Source organism: Leguminivora glycinivorella, chromosome 10 (assembly GCF_023078275.1).
Source record: "Leguminivora glycinivorella isolate SPB_JAAS2020 chromosome 10, LegGlyc_1.1, whole genome shotgun sequence".
In the NCBI taxonomy this organism is placed as follows: domain Eukaryota; kingdom Metazoa; phylum Arthropoda; class Insecta; order Lepidoptera; family Tortricidae; genus Leguminivora; species Leguminivora glycinivorella.
The window spans coordinates 8509404-8532755 of NC_062980.1; the positions used below are offsets into that span (position 1 = coordinate 8509404).

General features: G+C 38.9%; 2 protein-coding genes and 2 non-coding genes across 4 annotated transcripts; 2 read left to right on the plus strand and 2 right to left on the minus strand.

Annotated features, from left to right (window-relative positions):
• The first annotated feature begins 1023 nt into the window (after nucleotides 1-1023).
• Nucleotides 1024-17518, plus strand: LOC125230042 (26S proteasome non-ATPase regulatory subunit 2). Its single transcript, XM_048135023.1, has 18 exons — nucleotides 1024-1182; nucleotides 1264-1320; nucleotides 1396-1614; nucleotides 1748-1833; nucleotides 2153-2359; nucleotides 2906-3064; nucleotides 3682-3811; nucleotides 3937-4162; nucleotides 4469-4702; nucleotides 4805-4953; nucleotides 5209-5311; nucleotides 5645-5811; nucleotides 7334-7457; nucleotides 10635-10792; nucleotides 11584-11768; nucleotides 12240-12445; nucleotides 16565-16683; nucleotides 17241-17518. The coding sequence occupies exons 1-18, from the start codon at nucleotides 1108-1110 to the stop codon at nucleotides 17433-17435; spliced, it is 2799 nt and encodes a 932-aa protein (XP_047990980.1). The 5' UTR covers nucleotides 1024-1107; the 3' UTR covers nucleotides 17436-17518.
• On the plus strand, nucleotides 7605-7677 carry Trnad-auc. The gene has a single exon. It is a non-coding gene; the product is annotated as a tRNA-Asp (tRNA).
• On the minus strand, nucleotides 15857-15938 carry Trnas-gcu. The gene has a single exon. It is a non-coding gene; the product is annotated as a tRNA-Ser (tRNA).
• Nucleotides 17519-22256: 4738 nt separating the features above from the next.
• On the minus strand, nucleotides 22257-23299 carry LOC125230359 (PRKR-interacting protein 1 homolog). The gene is made up of 3 exons (XM_048135496.1): nucleotides 22979-23299; nucleotides 22683-22862; nucleotides 22257-22580 (listed from the first exon to the last, which is right to left on the minus strand). The coding sequence occupies exons 1-3, from the start codon at nucleotides 23078-23080 to the stop codon at nucleotides 22317-22319; spliced, it is 546 nt and encodes a 181-aa protein (XP_047991453.1). The 5' UTR covers nucleotides 23081-23299; the 3' UTR covers nucleotides 22257-22316.
• Between the last annotated feature and the right edge of the window lie 53 nt (nucleotides 23300-23352).

Here is a 23352-nt window from a genome sequence, read left to right on the forward strand (position 1 = left end):
AAGAATGAAGAACTTTGGAGCAGGCTACCTGGCACCGAAGGACTTCAGAGAGCTACCCATGAGCCTCATCATCCGATACGTGGAGATGGTCGAGAAGCTCCTGAATAGCTGAAGGATCTTAGGATCGTAGGGGGTAATTGCACAAAAGATCCCGATGGGTCGAAGTGTATCCGTAAGGGCCCCCGCAGATTTAAGATAAGATAAGATAGGAACATACTACGCGGACGTCCGTCGTGAATCGACCGCGGACGGGAATCTGGACAATGGAAATACACATAGCCGTGCAAACTATCGGTCGACGGACGTGGACGTGGCCTTGAGCGCATGGACGTCCGTTCGAAATCTGGCTCGCTGGATGTTTTGTTCCGTGCACACTGTTCTGTCGCGGTCGCGGTCGTTTTACGACGGACGTCCTCGTAGTATGTTCCTAGCTTTAGTGAAGTGTTTCAAAATAGTGAGTTTTCTTCCCGCCCGCCTCCGCTTAATATTCTACTAAAAGACGTTCAAACATATAAGCCAATTTATAAGTTCATTAAAAATACAGTGATAAATCTTTAATAACTTAATCATAACAAATACTATATACTATAATACGTGCAGCTTCTGACGTTTCCCATACAATTGAGCGGCAACAATTTTACTAGCGCCATCTAGCGGTTCGAGTTGATCAAAGTAGTTGTTTAGACTTTTATTTGAGTAAATTAAAATAGAAAATGCTATTACTTGATCTACTTTAACATTTTTAGACGGAATAAAACAAAAAAATAAGAATTTGTAATTTTTTTAAATTTTATGCTGTATGAAACTAAACTATTTTGATCAACTCATGCCGCTAGGAGCGCTAGTGTGCCTGTTGCCAACTTTGGCACCGAGCTGCACGTATTAACTCGTAGAGTTTACATAGTATTTGATCATAACAATAGTGAAGTGTCAACCAGTGACTTATTATAAAATTAAAGACTTGGCTTAAAGGTCTCGTAACCAGGCCATAAAATTCCAAAAAAAAAAAAAGAGTAGTGACTTGTCAAAATTTCTCAAATCATCCATTCTAGACAGTCACCAAGCGAAACAATATTTTTACGTATTACTAAAAGATAAGTGGTGAAAATGACGGTCAAAAATAAAGCTGAGGAACCAGCGAAAGAAAAAACCGAGCCAGTGGCAGCACAAAATGAAGATTTGGTGAGAAACCGATAAGTGTATCGTCATTCTGAAAGTGATCGTGCAGTTGCATTATACATCTAATATATCTTGTATTTTCAGTCCGAGGAAGACAAACGCCTTCAAGAGGAACTCAATATGCTTGTGGAGAAGCTTATGGTATGCGTTTCACGTTTTAAATATACTAAATGACGGATAAACAATCATAACCTAATTCTTTTTTATTGTTTGCAGGGTAACGAAGTAGATTTATATTTCCCAGCTTTGCAAATGCTGAGTAATCTGATAAGAACATCCACAACTTCCATGACATCAGTCCCTAAGCCGCTGAAGTTTTTGAGGGAGCACTACCCTGCATTGAAAGAAGTGTATGAAAAGATCAAAGATGCCAAAACTAAAAAGTTCTGTGCTGATGTGGTTTCGGTGCTAGCAATGGGTGTTAGTGGTTCAGCTGTGAGTAATATTCCTATTAATTTTTGTAGTCTGATTCCTAATGTTTGAAGAATCTTTTTTGGCCTAAATGGCCTTCTATTAAGAATATTTTTATTTACTTTGCAATGTTTGATCAACACTGATTTTATTTTAGGATGCTGCTGAGAAACGAGAATGCTTGAAATACTGTTTACTGGGTACTATGTCCAATGTTGGAGACTGGGGTCATGAATATGTCAGGTAAGCAAAATAAGAACAGTAGGTATATGTAGTTATAAAATAGGATTGGTTCATTGCAGAAATTTAATGTTTTTTTTGTTTGCTTTACTAATAAATGTATTCATTACCTTTAACTAAAAATACTACATAGCTGTGTAATAAATAAACAAATACAATCATTTGCTGTCACTGCATAGATATTACGTCTGGGAATTAATGCGAATAATGCAGAATGTAAAAGTTTTTATTAGTTTAAAAAGCAATATGGTTGTTTGAGTATGTCATGTTGGCAAGAAATAATACTTGCCGCAGATTGTTTTATGTTCTAATCTGTTTCTAGACAATTGGAAGGTGAAATAGCTGAAGAGTGGAATGTGGACAACATGGACACACTTCTGCCGCTGGTGAGAGATGTGGTATCATTCGACATGAAGCACTCTGCGGAGATCCAGGCCTGTGACCTTCTCATGGAGATTGACCGACTAGACCTGATCACTCAGCATATGGACCAGAGCAACTACCCAAGAGTCTGTCTCTACCTTATTGGGTTAGTTTTTTTTTCTTTCTTTTATACATGCATTTTTGTCTATTGAAAGATGTATATTGAATCTTAAATTACTGAATGTAAAATTAAATTGTGGTTGCATTCTTCAAACACTCATCTGAATGATATCTGACTGCCAAAAAATGACACTCCTAGGAGCATTCACCTGTTCCAATTCATGTTCTGTTTATGTTTAGCTGATCTGAAGCTGTTCAATCAATCGATGCTATCGAAAATATTAGGAAAAGTACCATTAAATGAGTGTTTACTTTACTAGATTAATTTGGTAGGTAGAATATAAAGGAATTTTAGAGGAGCTAGGCCAGGTTTACACCAATAATTTACTACAGTACTGACATATCATATCACACTATTTTGAAAGATTGGTGGCGGGCCGGATACAGTCTTTCGCGGGCCTTACTTTGCCCTCCACTAAACTAGATTGAATAAATGTATGGTTATTTTTGTATTTGTTTTATTTAGCAACAGCCATCATTGTTTAAATATGTTTCATCAAGTTACTCATCAACTTTTTGACTTGTTTTCCAGCTGTGCCAGTTATGTAGTTGAGCCGGAATCAACTCAAATCCTGCAGGGTGTTCTGGACACATATCTGCGCTTTGGAGAGTACCCGCGGGCGCTTCTCGTGGCCATGCAACTGCATGATAAGGCCAAGTGTGAGCAGGTGTTCAATGCTTGCAGTGATCCGTAAGTTTTTATTAATTTTATAAACTAATAATCCAAATTAGATAATTGTTGAGACAAGTAGAGAGGAATAGGCTACTTGACCCTTTTTCAAAGTATGTCTTATATTATTAATTACTGTCTAATTAAACGAAAAAAAATAGTACCATATTTTATTACGACTTAAAAACCCGCAAAAAAATAATTTAAAGTTTACTTTTACGTGATCAGATCAGCAAAAACAACATCAGCCATATTAATCTATAGAATATCTATGACATGACATAAGTCGATTTAGAAAAATATTTGACACTGTCACAGCCGAGCAACGACTATGAATTTTAATACAATAGAGGTTGCTTCTATGGAGATTAGATTAGTACCTCTAATTTCCATAGTTGATTTGAATTATGTGACGTCACTCCATTGGCCAACACCATTCTCGGAGTCCATAATTAAAAAAAACATACACACATCTTTAATCAAAAATATAAATATTGATTTCTTAAGTCAAATACTACAGAAAACAATAACTTGATTCGATACGAGTCTAGTAGCCTATTACCGTAATCATGACCATTTCCTTAACGGGGGCTGTGTTAACTTTTATTATCTTCACTAACTAGAATTATTTTCTGCAGCTTAATAAAGAAGCAGCTTTGCTACATGCTGGCGCGTCAATACATTCCATTGGATATTGAAGATGAAGATCTGCGTACAATCCTTCTTAATGCTCACATCAATGATCACTTCCTGAGTTTGGGCAGAGAGGTACGTCAAATTTAATTTTACTGTATTCATTTAGCTATGGAATCATCTGTTATGTTTAAAATGACAATAAGAATTTGTAATAACTACCTGTGGGTCAATAATTTAGGGTATTTTTTTTTCTCTAGCTCGACATTATGGAGCCTAAAACACCAGAAGAAGTTTACAAAACATGGCTAGAGTCGGCCGGTTCAGCCCTACGTCCTTCTCTCCTTGCAGAGCACCCAGTGGACTCGGCTAGACAGAATCTCTCGGCGACATTTGTAAATGCTTTCGTCAATGCTGGATTTGGGAGGGATAAGTTGGTCACAACAGAGGACGGCAACAAGTGGATGTATAAGAATAAGGATCATGGTAAGTTCAAACTGGATTATGAGTATTATAATATTTCCCTTGTGATTTCTGAGCTTTTAAATCCAGTAAGGATTTTTCCCTTTATTCCCCAAAATCGTCAACTGACCCTTGAAGCTACACACTAATATCAATCTTTGTGCTTACAATTATATGCCTAGCGCGCCGTGTAAAACCGTTCTAGAGCAAGATTTATGTTGTCTTGTCAAACACTTAATTCTAATCAATAACGTCGACACATTGTTTCATTTCATATTATTGGCAATGTTGATTGTATACATATAATTGATTTTGTTTGTTATTTGCCAGGCATGTTATCCGCTGCGGCGTCCCTCGGTATGATCCACTTGTGGGACGTGGACGGTGGTCTCACACCCATCGACAAGTACCTCTACACCGCAGACGAGCACATCAAGGCGGGAGCTCTGCTAGCGCTCGGACTGGTGAACTGCGGAGTCCGCAACGAGTGTGATCCCGCTCTTGCTCTGCTCTCGGACTATGTGCTGCATTCAAGCTCCAACCTCAGGATCGGAAGCGTGTTAGGTGAGAAGTTAAGCATTTATATGGCAGATAAATATATCTTATTAATTTCACTATGCTTCTACCGATCTTATTTCGAAATCTTAATTCGTATCTATTTCATAGGTCTGGGCATCGCTTACGCCGGCACCCAGCGCAAGGAAGTGCTGGAGCACCTGCTGCCCGTGCTGAGCGACACGACCGCGCCCGCCGAGATCTGCGCGCTGGCCGCCATCTCCTGCGGGCTCATCGCCGTCGGCTCCTGCAACGGAGACGTTAGTATAATCACTAAAGGTTACCTTTCGTATGGTGTGGTACGACCTGTTTTTGACGGGCCAGATGAAAGGACAAGTGAAAACCTAGCTGTACAACAGATGTCGGGTGACATAATCGAGTCATGAGTCATGATATGAAGACAAGACCTGAGTCTTGAATATTAGTGTGTCATAATATGAATTTAGCTACCTACTTGTATTTCAGCAAACTGTGTAATACTCGTTGTTTTGCTAAATTAAAAATTCTGTTTACAGGTTACGTGCGCTATCATTCAACGCCTCATTGATGACACGAAAGACCTTCATAGTTCTACATACGCCAGATTTTTACATCTAGGTCTCGGATTATGTTTCTTAGGTAAGTAAAATTAAGTATAAACTTAAACAATTTTATTTTTATTTCTAATAAGAGATTTGAATGATTCACGGTTATTTTTTTTAGACTTATATTGACCGGTTTTCCGTGATCATGACGCATGTAATAAACTGCGTCGAAATATCGAGAGCTCGAGAAAAATCTAAAAGGTAATCAGCGGTCAGTATAAGTTAGATAATTTCTAGCTGGCCACTTTGACGAAACATTTACAACAATTCATCTATAGATACAAGGTTGCCATAGGAACTTCGCTGCGAAACGCAACACAAATCTACTGGCTTTCGGATCGTTTCCAGTAATTTATTATTGCTTCAGGCTGCAAGGAGCGCACGGAAGCAACAATGGCCGCCCTGGAAGTACTGCCCGAGCCGCAGCAGTCGCTCTGCCAGACCACGCTGTCCATGTGCGCGTACGCAGGCACCGGCGACGTGCTCGTCGTGCAGCAGATGCTGCACATCTGCTCCAAGCACTACGACACCGACGTGAGTATTCATATAAAGATTTGGGTGCTATAACGATATTGTCCTGAAGCGAAAGGGCGATTAGCGGTCATAGGTGCGAAAAGGTCGTTTCGCTGTGTCTTGCTACAACCTGTGGCTATTGTTCGCCGCTGTCGCCCTAAGAGTCCTTAGACCATTGTCATGGCCGGGGGTTTACCCTTGAATCGCCGACAGACACTTGTTCGAATATTATTTCAAAGACAACGTTTCAAATAATTTAATTTCCTCGACAAATCATTTAGTAGAACAATCGATAGAAGTAAAATCAAAACGTAGACTTTTATTTCGTAGATAAGTTATTCCGAATATAATTCATATCGTGGTATTTCGTTTCGTGTTTTTTCATTTCGTTTTGTTTTACATTAAATACAATTCATTACGCATAATATTATTTCAATTATGATTTTTTCTAAAATTTTACTATTTGTAAACTGTTTGTTTGGTCGCAGTTCTAACCTAACCCTACTATATAAGCCGTTTGCTTCTGTGTGATCACAGTTGTAACCTAACTTAAACCTACTCTGTACTTTTGGGTGTGGTACTTTATGTATAGACCGTTCGTTGATGTGTAGGGTCGCAGATCTAACCTAACCGGAACCTACTCTGCAATATGTTTGCTTCTGTCACAGGTCGAACCTGACCTAAACCTACTGTGTAAACTATTTGTTTTTGTGTGTGGTCACAGTTCTAACCTAACCTAATCCTAATTTAAAAGCCATTCGTTGTTGTGTAGGTCGCAGTTCTAACCTAACCTAAACCTACTCGGTAAGCCGTTTGTTTCTGTGTGATCACAGTTCTAACCTAACCTAAACCTACTCTGTAAGCTGGTCGTTTTTGTGTGTGGTCACAGTTCTAACCTAACCTAAACCTACTTTAAAAGCCCTTCATCGTTTTGTAGCATCGCAGTTCTAACCTAACCTAAACCTACTCTAATATAGGATTTAAGCCACTGGTCATAGTTTCATTATGGACGTATGTGATGTGCCACGACAAAATCGTCAATTTGAAGTTTCCTAGAATAGAAATATATATAAATGTGTACTTGTGTAGTACGACAAATGAGAAAGTTTTGTAATAATACGTCGAATAAATGAATTGCGATGTTTTGTAGTTCTGCTATTTGAAGTACTTTGAAACGAATCAGCGATGAAGAAATATTAGTTGAATAGTATTTAAAATAACTAAGAAAATTTCAAATAAATAGTAGTTGAAACAAAATTACTCGAAACAATTTTACACGAACTAAACTTTCGATGATTTGTTGTCGATGAAATGATATTCGATGAAAAGTTTGTCGGCGAAACAAGAGTACACCATGGCCGGTTTGTAAGAATTTTGCCATTTTGGCCATGGAACCCTAATAGTTCTTAATGGCGGCTTTTAGGACTAGAATGTCGGTTTTCCATAAATCTCAATAAAATAAATTGAAAATATGCTTCTACTGCAGCTGACAGAAATTCCGTTGTCTGTAATCGAATGTGACATATTAATCGTTTTATTATAGAACGAGCAGTCATCAGCCGAAGACACCGCGTTCAAGAAGACTGACAAGAAAGAGGCTAAGGAATCCAGCGGCTCCAGCTCCAGCTCCTCGGGTGCTGGGAGTTCCAAGGAGGACAAGAACAAAAGTACGTGTAGGCGTAGAATAAATTTATTTTTTTATTTATAATTTTATTTATTCCGGTTGCCGTTTAAGAAGTTTAACACTCTTACGGTAGATGTCGCTACGGGTCCCATTGACCTTAGTAGTGGTAAATTTCGCTGGCTTGGTTGAAGTCTTGGTGGCTCAGTTGGCAGAGCGCTGGAGTATCAATCCAGAGGCCGTGAGTTCAAGTCTCACCCAAGGCAGACATTTTCCACTTTTAAATTTATTCTAAGCCTAGTGGCATCGATTGCAGACGTTTCTGCTAATCAGAAGTTAAAAATAAAAGTACGTGTAATTAATTACAATGCGACAAAATCACGTCACTGTATAAGTGTATATTATATCAGCAGTTTTGCTTTGACACATTACATTATGAGCAGAGCCCGGAAAATCCATAGCAAAACAAAAGACTGTCGCAATCAAACTAGGGTGAGAAACATTTTTTTATCGATATCGAGTAAGTTTTGTCTAAAAAAAATCATACCGATGTGTCTAGGTACGTACGTTATTTTATAATTATTCACGCCAAACGCAAAACAAGTAGTAAGTTAAGGGTTTGTTTTATATGTGTTATTATTTCATCTAAAATACAACGTAACCTATATTATCAACGTTACTTATATTTCTGCATATTAAGTAAGTAATATCCCTTTCCTTTTAGCTTGGCCGTAGTCGGGTGACAAAGAGGTAATCAACCTCATTGTAAATTTATAATAGACACTGCAGAAAATTAATATTCCATAAGACATTGAATGTCATTATTGTCATTTCATTGCGTATGACAGTGATAAAATATAAGTTGTGTCTCTGTAGATAATTATTATTTAAACCTTAAATATTTTGACACGGACGTGGTTGATATATAAAACTATTTAAAATGAGTAATGTGCAAGATCGTATTAAAACGTGGATAACCAATCACCCTGAACTAGTCTACAATGAGTTTTATAAATTTGCTCCCTTGACGTCGAGTGAAGTCGAACGTTCATTTAGTATACATAAATGGCTTTACAGTGATAAACGAAACAGTCTTCTCCCAGAGAATGTTGAAAAATTAATGATTATATACTCCTATTACTATAACAAACCCAATAAGATGTCAAGTGCTGCTGTGTGTACTGACGTGGATTTCGAGGAAGAAATTTCATCTGTCTGTACCTGTATAATTATTTATACATTTTTTTTTTTTCATTTGGTGGGCCATTTTCTTCTCATATTTAGAACTATTGATATCGATAAAAAAATGTTTCTCACCCTAGTTTGATTGCGACAGTCTTTTGTTTTGCTATGGATTTTCCGGGCTCTGAATTTATGAGCAATGAGAAAAGGTGTACAGTCAAATCTAAAGAAAGGCGACAATACAAGTTTCTATGCTGCACCTCATTTAGCATCTAATTGTACAATTACTATACTGACACTCAACTGTTTTTTGTTCAATTCGTCTGCTATAAAAAAATGAATAACAAATTCTCGAAGGAGCCTGCCTAAGTTAACTTTTGCACTAACTTGAACAAAGAAGTACATTAGCGGAAAAAAAGAAGTTCGAAACGAGTGGCGATAAATTAAAACGCGACCGAAGGGAGTGTTCTAAATCGACACGATTCACGAATTCCTTTTCGCACGTGTATCGTGCGACGTTATTCAGTACAGATGGCCCTCCGAAGTTTCGACCTGAAAAGAAATTAACCACTTCTCGCACTAGTGCGTAAAAATCCGTCTGGACTAAAAAACGCTGTACGATACACGTGCGAAAAGTAAATTCGTAAGTTGTGTCTATTTAAAACACTCCCTTCGGTCGTGTTTTAATTTATCGCCACTCGTTTCGAGCTTCCTTTTTACCGCACATGTATCGTAATGTACTATTTCATCACACCCGCACTTTAACCCTTAAATGCATGGTGATGAATATGTTATATGCATCATATATTTGATGACCTGTGACTCAATATGTAGCTATCCAAAATCACATTTATAGCTTAATTACTATTCAGTATTTATTATTATTTAATAAATAATTAAATAATATTATGATTTGCGCCTGTGTGGTGACGGATTAAGAATTTCACCACCCCCTTTCTTCCCGTGGGTGTCGTAGAAGGCGACTGTGGGATATGGGTTAAATTGTGGCGTAGGCGAGAGGCTGGCAACCTGTCACTGCAATGTCACAGTTTCATTTTTTTTCAACCCCTTACTTGCCAAGAGTGGCACTGAAGCTTTAGTAGTTTCATGTGCTCTGCCTACCCCTTTATGGGATACAGACGTGATTGTATGTATGTATGTATTATGATTTACTATTTATTATTTAAGGATAAAGATAAAATGGCGGAAAAGTGTGAAAAAACAGGATGATGGCGATTTTTAGTGATGTGATTTAGGCAGATTTTTTCGGAGTTAGTAATTAGTTTATATTTAAATATTTTATCATGGGGGTTTCACAAAGTGTACCTTTCTAATAGTAGTCAAACTTTACAAATAAAACTTACCAATAATTATATATTTATATAAATCAGTTTTGGCCTATTTAACTTCTAACACTGATTTGACGACCGGTCTGACTCAGTCGGTAGTGACCCTGCCTGCTGAGCCGCAGTCCTGGGTTCGAATCCCGGTAAGGGCATTTATTTGTGTGATGAGCACAGATATTTGTTCCCGAGTCATGGATGTTTTCTATGTATATAAGTATGTATTTATCTATTTAAGTATGTATATCGTCGCTTAGCACCTATAGTACAAGCTTTGCTTAGTTTGGGGCTAAGTTGATCTGTGTAAGGTGTCCCCCAATATTTATATTTATTTATTTTATTATATTTTATTTAGTATTAAAATCGATATTAAATATTTTTTTTATTATTTTTCCCAGAGTCAGAAAACCATTGTCTATCACATATATTAATATCTCGTTAAAAGAAAAATTCATGCATTTAAGGGTTAAATGTGCTATTGCACGTAGGCGGAGCGTGAGTTATGGAAAAATCGTTCTCCCAAGGGAATAATGAAATTTCTTGTACCGTACTTAACTTGCGGCAAGCCGTCGCGATTTAACTTACTCTCGTTAGTAATATTCAACTTCCTCCCATTGTTGCACGATGTAGTATTCTCGTGATTCAACTTCAGTAATAATAAAAAAAAAAAAATCATAAATAATGTTGTAATGTCCCAGGCAAGTCGAAGGACGGCAAGAGCAAGGAGAAGGACAAGGAGAAGGAGGCGAACAAGGAGTTGGCGGCCGTGCAGGCCGTCGCCACGCTCGGCGTCGCCGTCATCGCGCTCGCCGAGGAGACCGGCGCCGAGATGTGCACGCGCATCTTTGGACAGCTGGTAACTACGCCATTTTTAACCCCCGACGCAAAAACGAAGGGGTGTTATAAGTTTGACGTGTCTGTCTGTCTGTCTGTCCGTCTGTCTGTCTGTCTGTCTGTTTGTCTGTCTGTGTGTGTGTCTGTCTGTGGCATCGTAGCTCCCGAACGGATGAATCGATTTTGATTTAGTTTTTTTTGTCTGAAAGCTGAGTTAGTCGGGAGTGTTCTTAGCCATGTTTCATGAAAATCGGTCAACTATGTCTTGGTCGGGGGTTTTTTCAAAATTTTAATTTTTTCTTTTGTAATTTGTAAAGCGGGCAGGCAATTGTAATGACTGATAACTTGATAAGCACTGTATCCAGTCATCAGAAGATTTGTACTGTGCTTGTCTAACTTATTCCTAAATCAACCACATAATCCGGGGATAAGGATATGTGAGTGTGTTTAGTAAAACGTCCCACTTTGTAGGTTACCATTAAAAGGCGAGATTTTAAGCTTTATAGCAATCGACAAATTGGGACGTTCTCCCGTGCACACTCACATATGCTGATGTAGGGTATTTTAAAAACAATCAACTTTACTCAAGATCAAGATATTCTGAACATCTCTCACACTACCATTAACTACCATGCTGGCAATACCTCAGCCGATAACTGTCTCTATAAAAAAATCTCGAGAATATACTCAAAAACTATTGAATATCTGCCAAAAGTAGCATTTTGTTATCTAAGTAGTTTTTACTGTATGTGACAAAACGTATGTCTCTTACATTGTAATGTATATCTCACTCGACTATTCATGTATCCCTAGGGTCGTTACGGCGAGCCAGCAGTCCGACGAGCGGTGCCGCTAGCCATCGCTCTCTGCTCCATCTCCAACCCGCAACTAGCCGTCATTGATGTTCTCAACAAGTACTCGCACGACTCTGACAACGATGTGGCTTACAACGCCATCTTTGCCATGGGTCTAGTAGGCGCTGGCACTAATAATGCTAGGTGAGTCTTCCAACCGTGACTGTATCTAAGTAAGGTATAAGTGAGCCATCATTCTCTGCTCCATCTCTAACCCATAACTGGCTGCTATCGATGTGTTCAACAAATAATCCACTCAGACAGCGATGTGGTTTACCTCATCTTTGCGATACAGCATGGTTCCGTTGTGTCTCTGTGGCGGCTTAGGATTCGGCAGGTTGCCGCGTGAGAGCCAAAACTCGCTTATTTACCCAAAAGTTTTGCGCTTGTTTGTTTTCCGCAACAATGTTGTTCTGCAACAATGTTCTTATTTTGTCGATTCGATGGCCGTGTGGCGTGCCGAATCCGTCCAGTGTCATTTGAGTTGTCACTACTGTAATCAGAACTACAAGAGCGCTTAATTAACCGTACCGATTTCGCTCTTCCACAAATCGAGCCTCATATCAAGTGCTTTTGTTTCTAGCCCTACTAACATTATGTCACAATTGTGTCCAGGTTGGCGACGATGCTGCGCGCGCTGGCGCTGTACCACGGCAAGTCGCCGGTGCACCTGTTTATGGTGCGGCTGGCACAGGGCCTGTGCCACGCGGGCAAGGGCACGGTGACGCTGTGCCCCGCGCACGCCGACCGCCGCCTCGTCAACCAGCCCGCGCTCGCCGGCCTGCTCGTCGTGCTCACCGCCTTCCTCGACTGCAAGAACAGTGAGTATACTAGCACACACACACACACACACGCAGCTGCTTGTGTTGCGATGGCGCAGGGCCTGTGCCACGCGGTTCATGGATACCATAGTCAACCCTGTAAAGTATAATTTTACTCCGAACATTCGTGTGCACTAATGCTATAAGCTCTAACTATGTTTATGTGCACACACTGGCAAACATATTGTAGCTTACCACACATGTTGGGATTCGGCGAATATTCGTGTTTACATCCTCTTCATTATCAGGGAAATTCAATGGACGCCATAACGAATTCGCTCAGTCTTGATAATTGATATTATACACATGACATAATAGTATTTTATACAATCGTGATATAATGCAAAGCTTTTCAGTCGAGTACCATGTTTAGGCCACGAAGCTTGCTGAGTGGCCTAATAGTACGGTACGAGAGTGAAAAGCTTAATTATATTACTATTGTATACAATACTTTTTCTACGAGTCATCATCTTCATCATCAATGGACGGAAATATCATCATTCAAGTTAAAATTAATGTTAATAGCGTCGTTCACCGTTGTATTAACATCGAATTACCTAGCAACCAATTGTTTGTAATAACCGTCTCTGATTGGCCGATAACGCGACAGATAAAAAAAAATGTGGTTCAGATGCAGAAAAATTTGCCAGGTATCGCAAATTAGTATAGAAATTGTATGAAGTTCTATTTTTGAAATTATTACAGTTAACTAAAGTCAAGTATAATGAGATATTATAGTTGAGTCGGAACTGCATAGAGTATCCAACACCGAATAGTTAGCACTTATAGTTTAGTCTGTGGTGTCCTAATTGGTGTGCGTGTGGATTGAGTGAGCACCTTCCGAAAATAAAAAAAAATATGCTGATCATTTAGTAAAAGTTCTAAAACAATTGTAAAACGAATCTCTGAATTTGTAGAAAGATAAATCAAAAGATACAGTCATTAACATGTGCTCACTCAGTTCTCACAAACTACCAACGAAAACAGTGAATGTATTCATTTAACATATAATATTTATATACTAACATTTAGTAAAAAATATGCCAACTTACCTCTATAAATTTTAGATCACCTAGTGACGTATTTAATTTTTTACAAATAGTTTCTTATGCTCACTCAATCCTCACACTTTTGAAAAGCCGAATTTTGATGAAAAACATAAGATTTAGACTGCTATTATATGTGTATAGTTTAGTAAAAGTGAAATGGGAATTTGTAAAATACAAAACAAACCACTAACGTGTCAGGTTTTTTTATAATCAAAACATTACATCTTATAATTAACATGCATTAAATAACAACATACAATTTAACATGCAAAAGTATTCATCAAAGAATATGAACAGACTAGGTACTCTATGGAAATCAATTTCAATAAATTATATTATTGCTTAATAATATGTCGTTCTTCTTCAGAGAAAACATATCAAATTGTCATAGAAGAAAAAGATAATATGAATCTCAATATCATTAAATATGTAATTTACCTACACAACATAACATAACATAACATAACATATTTTTTAAACATATGGTTCAAAAGTTAGAGGGGGGGGACGCACTTTTTTTTCCTTTAGGAGCGATTATTTCCAAAAATATTAATATTATCAAAAAACGATCTGAGTAAACCCTTATTTATTTTTAAATACCTATCCAACAATATATCACACGTTGGGGTTGGAATGAAAAAAAAAAAATCAGCCCCCACTTTACATGTAGGGGAGTACGTACCCTAATAAAACATTTTTTCCCATTTTTTATTTTTGCACTTTGTTGGCGTGATTGATATACATATTGGTACCAAATTTCAGCTTTCTAGTGCTAACGGTTACTGAGATTATCCGCGGACGGACGGACGGACGGACAGACAGACATGGCGAAACTATAAGGGTTCCTAGTTGACTACGGAACCCTAAAAATGTAAATATCTTAAGATTTGTAGCACCACAGACACTCGAAAGTACTTCAACATTTAGTAAAAATTTTTACTAAATATCCACCATCTAATATTTTATATTCGTTGTCTGGTTTTAAAGATATTCAGAGTTCAGACATAACTTTTCTCATACAAATGTATCATGTAGGGTGACCACACTATGTCGGCTCCTGATTTCTGGTTTCTTACTAGTGAAGTATTATATTCTTTGTTTCTTACCAATTATCATTCATGTCCTTTTTAATGCATGAATGTCGATATGGTTATTATCCTGACGTCGATAAAAATTACACAATACACATCATCACTAGGCCAAGAACATAACCTAAAAACAGTTTGCAGATGGAGAATTAATATGGTATTAGTTTAATATAAACTATTATCAAAATTGAACGAAACTCCCCAATCTCAATATGACAATGGCAAGGCGGGGAAAATCAGGAGCCGACATAGTGTGGTCACCCTACATGATACATTTGTATGAAAAAAGTTATGTCTGAATATCTTTAAAACCAGACAACGAATATAAAATATTAGATGGTGGATATTTAGTAAAAAATTTTACTAAATGTTGAAGTACTTTCGAGTGTCTGTGGTGCTACAAATCTTAAGATATTTACATTTTTAACTTTCTCAAAACGTGTGGACTGAGTGAGCACTTACAAAAATTTATTATTTCATTTCATTTCTTTATTTACTATTTACACAGCATTACAGTTAGGACTAATACACTGTTAAACGATAAAATGACATACTATAAGTACGTAAAACTAAAAATAAAATTAAAACACTTTAAAAACACTAGACTCCCTCTTATCCGTCCATCGCCACGCAAGTAGGTCACAGTCAGGTGTTGACACCAGGAGCGCATTCAGCAGTGCTAAGGCACGAGGAATCGGCGAGTTTCTATACGCCACCGTGCGTGCCGTTGGCACCGCCAGCAAAGGCCGCACTCGCGGTCTGAGGGTTATTTTTTTTAGGTCCGGTACAAAGAATCTTACTAGCCTCTGTACCAATTCCGGGCAGTCAGATTATATTATAAAAAAACCTGACACGTTAGTGGTTCGTTTTGTATTTTACAAATTCCCATTTCACTTTTACTAAACTATACACATATAATAGCGGTCTAAATCGTATGTTTTTCATCAAAATTCGGCTTTTCAAAAGTGTGAGGATTGAGTGAGCATAAGAAACTATTTGTAAAAAATTAAATACGTCACTAGGTGATCTAAAATTTATAGAGGTAAGTTGGCATATTTTTTACTAAATGTTAGTATATAAATATTACAATAAACACTTACATTAAAACTTATAAATAAAAATTTGGCCCAGGATATTAAATTAGGATTACAATTTTATTTTAGATTGTAATTTAAATAGGAAACTGAAAATCTTACAAAACAAAAACCTTATAAGAAAAGTAAGAAAATTCATTCTTGTGTTGATGAAATCAATAAAATCCAAACAAAATTTATCGACGAGGATGGGATTCGAACCCACGCGTGCAGAGCACATTGGATTAGCAGTCCAACGCCTTAACCACTCGGCCACCTCGTCATATGACATGGCGGTGAAATTTAACACCACTTACAATTCGTACGTGATTTTAAAGCTATGAAAGATTTAGTGCTTACTGATTATCGTTTTATTGCGAAATCAAATACGTGTATCATTTCTATTTTCTTAGTTTTGCATATTGAAGATTTTTTTGATAGTGTTTGGTGAATAAACGCTTCATGATGAACTAAAATTGTCGTAACTTTCAATTTCAATTTCAATGCTTTATTGCAATTCATGTGTACACATAATGATCTTAGGCTAAGTATAATATAGCAAGCTATAGTTAGGGTAAGTATAGTATAGTATCGAACTCTCGCATAAGGGTTTCCCCAAACCTATCGACTCAGAAAACGGTTCTAGACGACCAAAAATCGCTCGTTAGTATGAAGACGCCTGCGCGTCGTCGTCGCATGTTCATACTAACGAACGATTTTTGGTCGGCGAAAGCCGATTTCGCGTCGATCGGTTTGGGGAGACCCTAAATTGTATATTTGGTGGTCCCAAGATTAGCTAAAAGTATATATCACTTTTTTTAACGGAATCAGCCATGAGTAGTTGAGTACTTCGAATCCGCGTCAATTTTTCTGTTCCTTGTACTTATTTGATTGGGTGTTTTATTCCAGTAATCTTGGGCAAGTCGCACTACCTTCTGTACGTGCTGGCGACGGCGATGCAGCCGCGCTGGCTCGTCACGCTCGACGAGAACCTGCAGCCCCTCAACGTTACCGTCCGCGTCGGACAGGTGTGTACATCAGCTTGTTTTTATTACTTCTTCTATGTTATGTATTATGGTACAAACTACTTTTAACAGAATAAAACTTCATCTTCATACAAAATATTATTAAATATACAATCGTTTGAAATGTTAGTAAACGAATTTGATACTCGATACTTCGTTGTTGATACGCCGATATCGGAGGAGCCGTTTCTTATTAACGCGTATTTGTATCGAGCGTTCGGCTCGCGTTGTTGATACAATCTGTTAGTATTGTTGACTACTGTAACACAAATCGCACTTTTTTCTTATACTATTTTGCTGGTAAACAAGCTTACGACACGACCCACGTAATGGTAAGCAGTCTCTGTATAACCTATGGTTGCCGGCACATCTAGAAGTGTTACATCCCTAATACTCCACACACTCGTTGTGCTCTTGCAATCTTACAAATTATCGGTCGAGTTCATAAATATGTGTACATTTTTTCACCTTATTGCATCGAGTTAAGGTGAAGAAATGTACACATATTTATGAACTCGACTGTACTTGAAACTGAAGCATCTAATCTCAAATCCTCGCAGGCCGTAGACGTGATCGGCAAGGCCGGCACCCCGAAGACCATCGCGGGCTCGCACACGCACACGACGCCCGTGCTGCTCTCGTTCGGCGAGCGCGCCGAGCTCGCCACCGACGAGTACGTGCCGCTCTCGCCCGTCATGGAGGGCTTCGTCATACTCAAGAAGAACGAGGACAGCGTCATGGCCAGCGTGCAGTAGACTTACTAAACTTATGTTGATTATAGTCGCGAATAACTGTATTATCTAATTCGATTTATAAATAAAATGTGTCGTAAAAATTGGTTGTGTGGTTTCTGTTCCTATTTTCAACCCATAAAGGCAAGTAAAAGTGGATGGAACTAATTAGTTCCATCAGGTATAGTAAATCATAGGAAATTTCTGCAAACGCCTCAAAATTAGTTCACCAAGTGCGCCAAAGTAGTTGAAAAATTACTTCATGTAAAAGAAAAGTGATGTTATATTTTGCTTTTATTTACATACATAGGGGGAAGCGGGGTAGTTAGGCACAAGGGGCAGTTTTGAACACCCACACTAACTCCTTACCTACAAGCTTAAATACACCTGCGGCAACACTCAAACGTGCCTTTGTATGTGTGAGTGACGTACCGGCGGCCGCGCCGCTCGCCAGTCAGCCGTTGCCGCTCAGCGCGTCGAAACGTGTTTTCGCGGTCCCTAAGTAAAAATTTTACGTGTTTCTGATCGAGTGGTGCCGCAAATTTAAAGAGTTTTAATGGATGAGCATTGTCAAAAGCAGTAAGTATATCTATTCAGTTATCAAGTTGGCTTATTATTTAGAACTAAAACTTCATAGTATATTTTTAATAAATATATGTTTAAAAGGCTTATCATTGGTCAGCTAAGTGTGTTGTTCTGAAACGCATGCTGTTAGGGGCAGTTTGATACATGTATCAAAGTGCCCTAAATTGATGTATCAAAGTGTCCCATACTAGATATCAAAGTGCCCTGCAGGTGGGGCAGAATTACACAAATACCATTTTTTGTTTAAATCAATATATCTCTGACTCTGGGTATAAATTTAACAAGAAAACGTAAATTTGGTATACCTTAATAAATATGCTGTCAACTAGGTACAAAAAAAATGTATTTGAAGATCATTTTGGGCTCTAAAATCAATTTTGAAAAAAGGTGTACGTATCTGCCCCGCTTCCCCCTACATACAATCACGCCTGTATCCCATAAAGGGGTAGGCAGAACACATGAAACTACTAAAGCTTCAGTGCCACTCTTGGCAAATAAGTCATAAGCATTTATTGCATACATATTAGGTCTTAATTAGGTACATAATAAGGGGTTGAAAGAAAACGAAACTGTGTGTGTTTTATTTATTTATCTTATACAGGGGGCGTATTAAAGACGGCAGGCTCTTTTTAGGGTAGCAAAGCAGCATTTTTTCTTAAATTTCATACTTTATCGTCACTTAACGGGACGGTAAAGCTGACTGGCTCAGGATGCCAACACCAAATCCTTGAAATACGCCTCTGACAGCCATCCCAGACATTTTTTATATATATAAAATTTACTGTTAATTCACCATACTTCAAAATATCGTACATTTATCGATATCGATAAATATTAGAGACTGTGTTAGTTGAGCCCTAGCGATTTTTTTCTTTGTGTTGGTAGCAGTGACATGTCGTCACGACCGTCGGAAAAACGCTCGCATGAAGCTAGGAACATACTACGCGGACGTCCGTCGTAAATCGACCGCAACCGCGACCGATCAGTGTGCACGGAACAAAACATCCAGCGAGCCAGATTTCGATCGGACGTCCATGCGCTCAAGGCCACGTCCACGTCCGTCGACAGATAGTTTGCACGGTTATGTGTAATTTCATTGTCCAGATTCCCGTCCGCGGTCGATTCACGACGGACGTCCGCGTAGTGTGTTCCTAGCTTAAAAAGCAAGGAACATACTACGCGGACGTCTGTCGTAAATCGACCGCGACCGCGACCGATCAGTGTGCACGGAACAAAACATCCAGCGAGCCAGATTTCGATCGGACGTCCATGCGCTCAAGGCCACGTCCACGTCCGTCGACCGATAGTTTGCACGGTAAAGCTAGGAACATACTACGCGGACGTCCGTCGTAAATCGACCGCGACCGCGACCGATCAGTGTGCACGGAACAAAACATCCAGCGAGCCAGATTTTGATCGGACGTCCACTCGCTCAAGGCCACGTCCACGTCCGTCGACCGATAGTTTGCACGGTTATATGTATTTCCATTGTCCAGATTCCCGTCCGCGGTCGATTCACGACGGACGTCCGCGTAGTGTGTTCCTAGCTTTATGTGTATTTCCATTGTCCAGATTCCCGTCCGCGGTCGATTTACGACGGACGTCCGCGTAGTATGTTCCTAGCTTAAAGCTAGGAACATACTACGCGGACGTCCGTCGTAAAACGACCGCGACCGCGACCTATCAGTGTGCACGGAACAAAACATCCAGAGAGCCAGATTTCGATCGGACGTCCGTGCGCTCAAGGCCACGTCCGCGTCCGTCGACCGATAGTTTGCACGGTTATGTGTATTTCCATTGTCCAGATTCCCGTCCGCGGTCGATTTACGACGGACGTCCGCGTAGTGTGTTCCTAGCTTGAGTCGGTTCGAGGGCTGTTCGAGAGTGCCGACCAGACTTAAAACGTAGTGATTCAATGCCTTTTGGTTCCGTCCACTATAAATTCCATACTTGATAAATGGCACAGTCGGTGAAAAAAAAACACTTAGCTGAAAGCAAAGAGTAGTATAATAGCTGAAAGTGCCAGTGTACTCAATCAGTTGTCTTGACTGGCTAGCATTTTTGAGGCCAAAAGAAAGAAGAAATGTTATACAAACTTATGACTTTTTCTACTTAATGTATTTTTCAGTACAGATGGTGTTTTTTTTACGCACTAGTGCGAGAAGTGGTTAATTATATAACAGGTCGAAACTTCGGAAGCTCATCTGTACTGAAAAACGTCGTACGATACACGTGCGAAAAGGAAATTCGCAACTCGTGTCGATTTAAAACACTCCCTACGGTCGTGTTTTAATTTATCGCCACTCGTTTCGAACTTCCTTTTTTACGCACTTGTATCGTAATGTACTATTTCTTCTATTATCCGTAAAACTGGCACCTAAAATTAATTTTGTTTTTTTTTCTTTTAACTTGCTTTTTGCAATGTTTTGCTTGACACTTGCCTTTTATGACACCTATCAATAAAGATAGCCGTCAAAAAGCATGTTTTACTAAGAAATAAGCTTGACTTGTTTGTTTTTAAATGGTAATAACTCTGAAATTAGAAGATATACAGAAAAGCACAGACCAACCCCTATAGACATCCATTACAAGACGACTCGCGGTCGCCAGCCTTCCTAGTATTTGCACTGATATAAGCGCGGGCGCTCGCCGTGCCCGATCAGTATTGACCAAGTAACAGACCCGAAAGAAAAAATTGGAAAAGGGTATTTTGATGCCTTAAAGATGTCCACCTGTAGTGTGAAATAATAATAATAATAATAAGGGACCCGATGTAGATCTGCTCGCATCGGTGAACTGGTTACGATTCGGGGACCTCTTCGGAGAAACCGAGGGTTTTGCCTGTGCAATTGCGGACGAAGTTATGATGACGAACAACTACCGGAAATATATCCTGAAGGACGGTACGGTCGACATTTGTCGGGCATGCCGCCGTCCCGGAGAGTCACTCAGGCATATTATTTCCGGTTGTTCTCATCTTGCTAACGGCGAGTACTTGCACAGACATAATCTCGTAGCCAGGATTATTCACCAGCAACTTGCTCTTCAATACGGCCTTGTGGACCGCGAAGTACCGTACTACAAGTACTTACCTGCGCCAGTTCTCGAAAATGGTCGTGCCACGCTCTATTGGGATCGATCTATTATCACTGACAGGACTATTGTAGCCAATAAACCTGACATTGTGATAATAGATCGACTGCAACGCCGGGCAGTGCTCGTTGACATCACCATCCCCCATGATGAGAATCTCGTGAAAGCCGAGAAGGACAAGTCCAGTAAGTACCTAGACTTGGCTCACGAGATAACCGCCATGTGGGATGTTGAATCAACGATCATTGTTCCGATAGTCGTTTCAGCGAACGGTCTCATAGCGAAGAGTCTCGACCAACATCTTAAGAGACTCTCGCTAGGTGGCTGGATCAAGGGCCAGATGCAGAAGGCGGTGATCTTGGACACAGCACGGATAGTTCGACGGTTCCTCTCTCTGCAGCCCTAACCACCGGCAGCTTGGGCCCTGCCCCGCTGCTGGCGGCACCCTAGGTTAGGTTTTTTATAATGTGTTTATATGTGTTTTATATTGTTTTGTATGTGTTTTTGTATTTTACTTTTATATTCATATTATAAACAGCCTAGCCTAAGAAAGAAAATAAATAAAGAGAATAATAATAATAAAGACGTTTATTCAAAAGTTTAGGTAACAAGAAGCTCAAATTTAAAAACAGACAGCATTACATTCCACAAATAAGTCATATTTATAATTTATTCAGAGCCGGCATAGGTCAACTTACATTGGCCACTTACGCGTCAGTAGAGGGACAGTCATACTTCTGTCCCTTTTCATCTGGCGTGACTGCCCGCCGTCCTTGAAACGGCCAATCACAGAGCGCTTAACACATTCCCCGCCCGCTCCTCGCACCCCAAACACTGGTGACTCGTATCGCGAACAAAATACACAAGATTGCTACTCTATAGGAGGTTCTCTGTGTATACAGAAAAGTTAAAATTATATTTTATTCTATTTCCTCATGTTACACTGTGTCTTATAAGATAGACTTCATGGTCAATGTGTGTGCCCAGACCAGGCTCCAGTGGGGGGTCACATGGTAAACCTAGGCTCCAGGGGGGTCATGACCCCCATTACCTCCCCCCTAGATCTGCACATATCATAAGACTTTGTACTATAACTTCAGAGCTATGTTTGATGAAACATTATAAGCAATTGAAAAAGGTTAAGGGCAGATTAATCAGAGTTCTTTCTGTGAGTGTAATATTGTACTTAAAATTACAATTTCTTTAGATGTATGTGTTGAGATACTATTAGATAGCTTGCTCATTTTTGGTTTCACTTGAGTCTTTATTTTCATTTGCACCCTCCTCATTTTCATTCTCTTCATCCTCACTGTTGCTATCATTATCAGATTGTGAGGAATTATTAGTGTTATTATTTGTTTTAGGCTTCTTACCCTTAAGTTTCGCCTTCATTTTTTGTTTTAACCTTTTGGCTCTTTTTTTAGCTGTTTTTTGCTCTGCTGCTTTTTTATTTTCTTCTATCTTTCTATGATACTCCTCATCCAGTTTTTCCTATAAAATAAGTAAAAATCTATATAATCTGATCTGTTGAATTATTGATCTGATAGACATTACAAAAAGAAATCATCATTTTTATATTCTACCAAAACTTACCTTTTCACTTTTTTCCTGAATAAACTTTTGTCTTGCATATTCTTTCCTTCTCAAGTGGCGATAAACATGGAATTCCCCGGAGCCCGCGCCAGCACTGGAGCCCATCACATTGCGGACAAAGTCTGGAGGAGCTGCAAGAGTTTTCTGTTTTGGTGGTTCTGGTAAAATTACAGGTTTCTCCTGAAAGATTTATAAAAATGTGAAATTTAATATGACTACGTATTCTTAATTACACTTTGATACAGAATAGTTAGCATCAGCTTATTTAGTAACACAATTTGGAAATATTAACTTACAGGGTTCTTCATGAGCTTTTCCAATTTCAACCTCTGTAGATCTGTAGCATTTTTTACCACTATAGGTTTCTTTTCCTCCTTTTGCGCTTCTTTATCACCCATTTTAATTTAGTATGATGCTTACGTCCAAACTTATAATAATTTACTTACAGCTTCTTACACAAACTAACCTAAAAGTTATATTGTATTGAAGCTACGTTCAAAAGACTAATTCATAACATTCGGCTTTTTCTCTTCTAGTCGCACTATAGTTACAAATTTTATAGTTAAATTAATAACAAAACAAGGTGATGCCGCGATGTATCCAAATCACATCAAGATAAACTATAGACTTGACATTCTTGACAATACAATGACGTTGACGTCGAACCGTC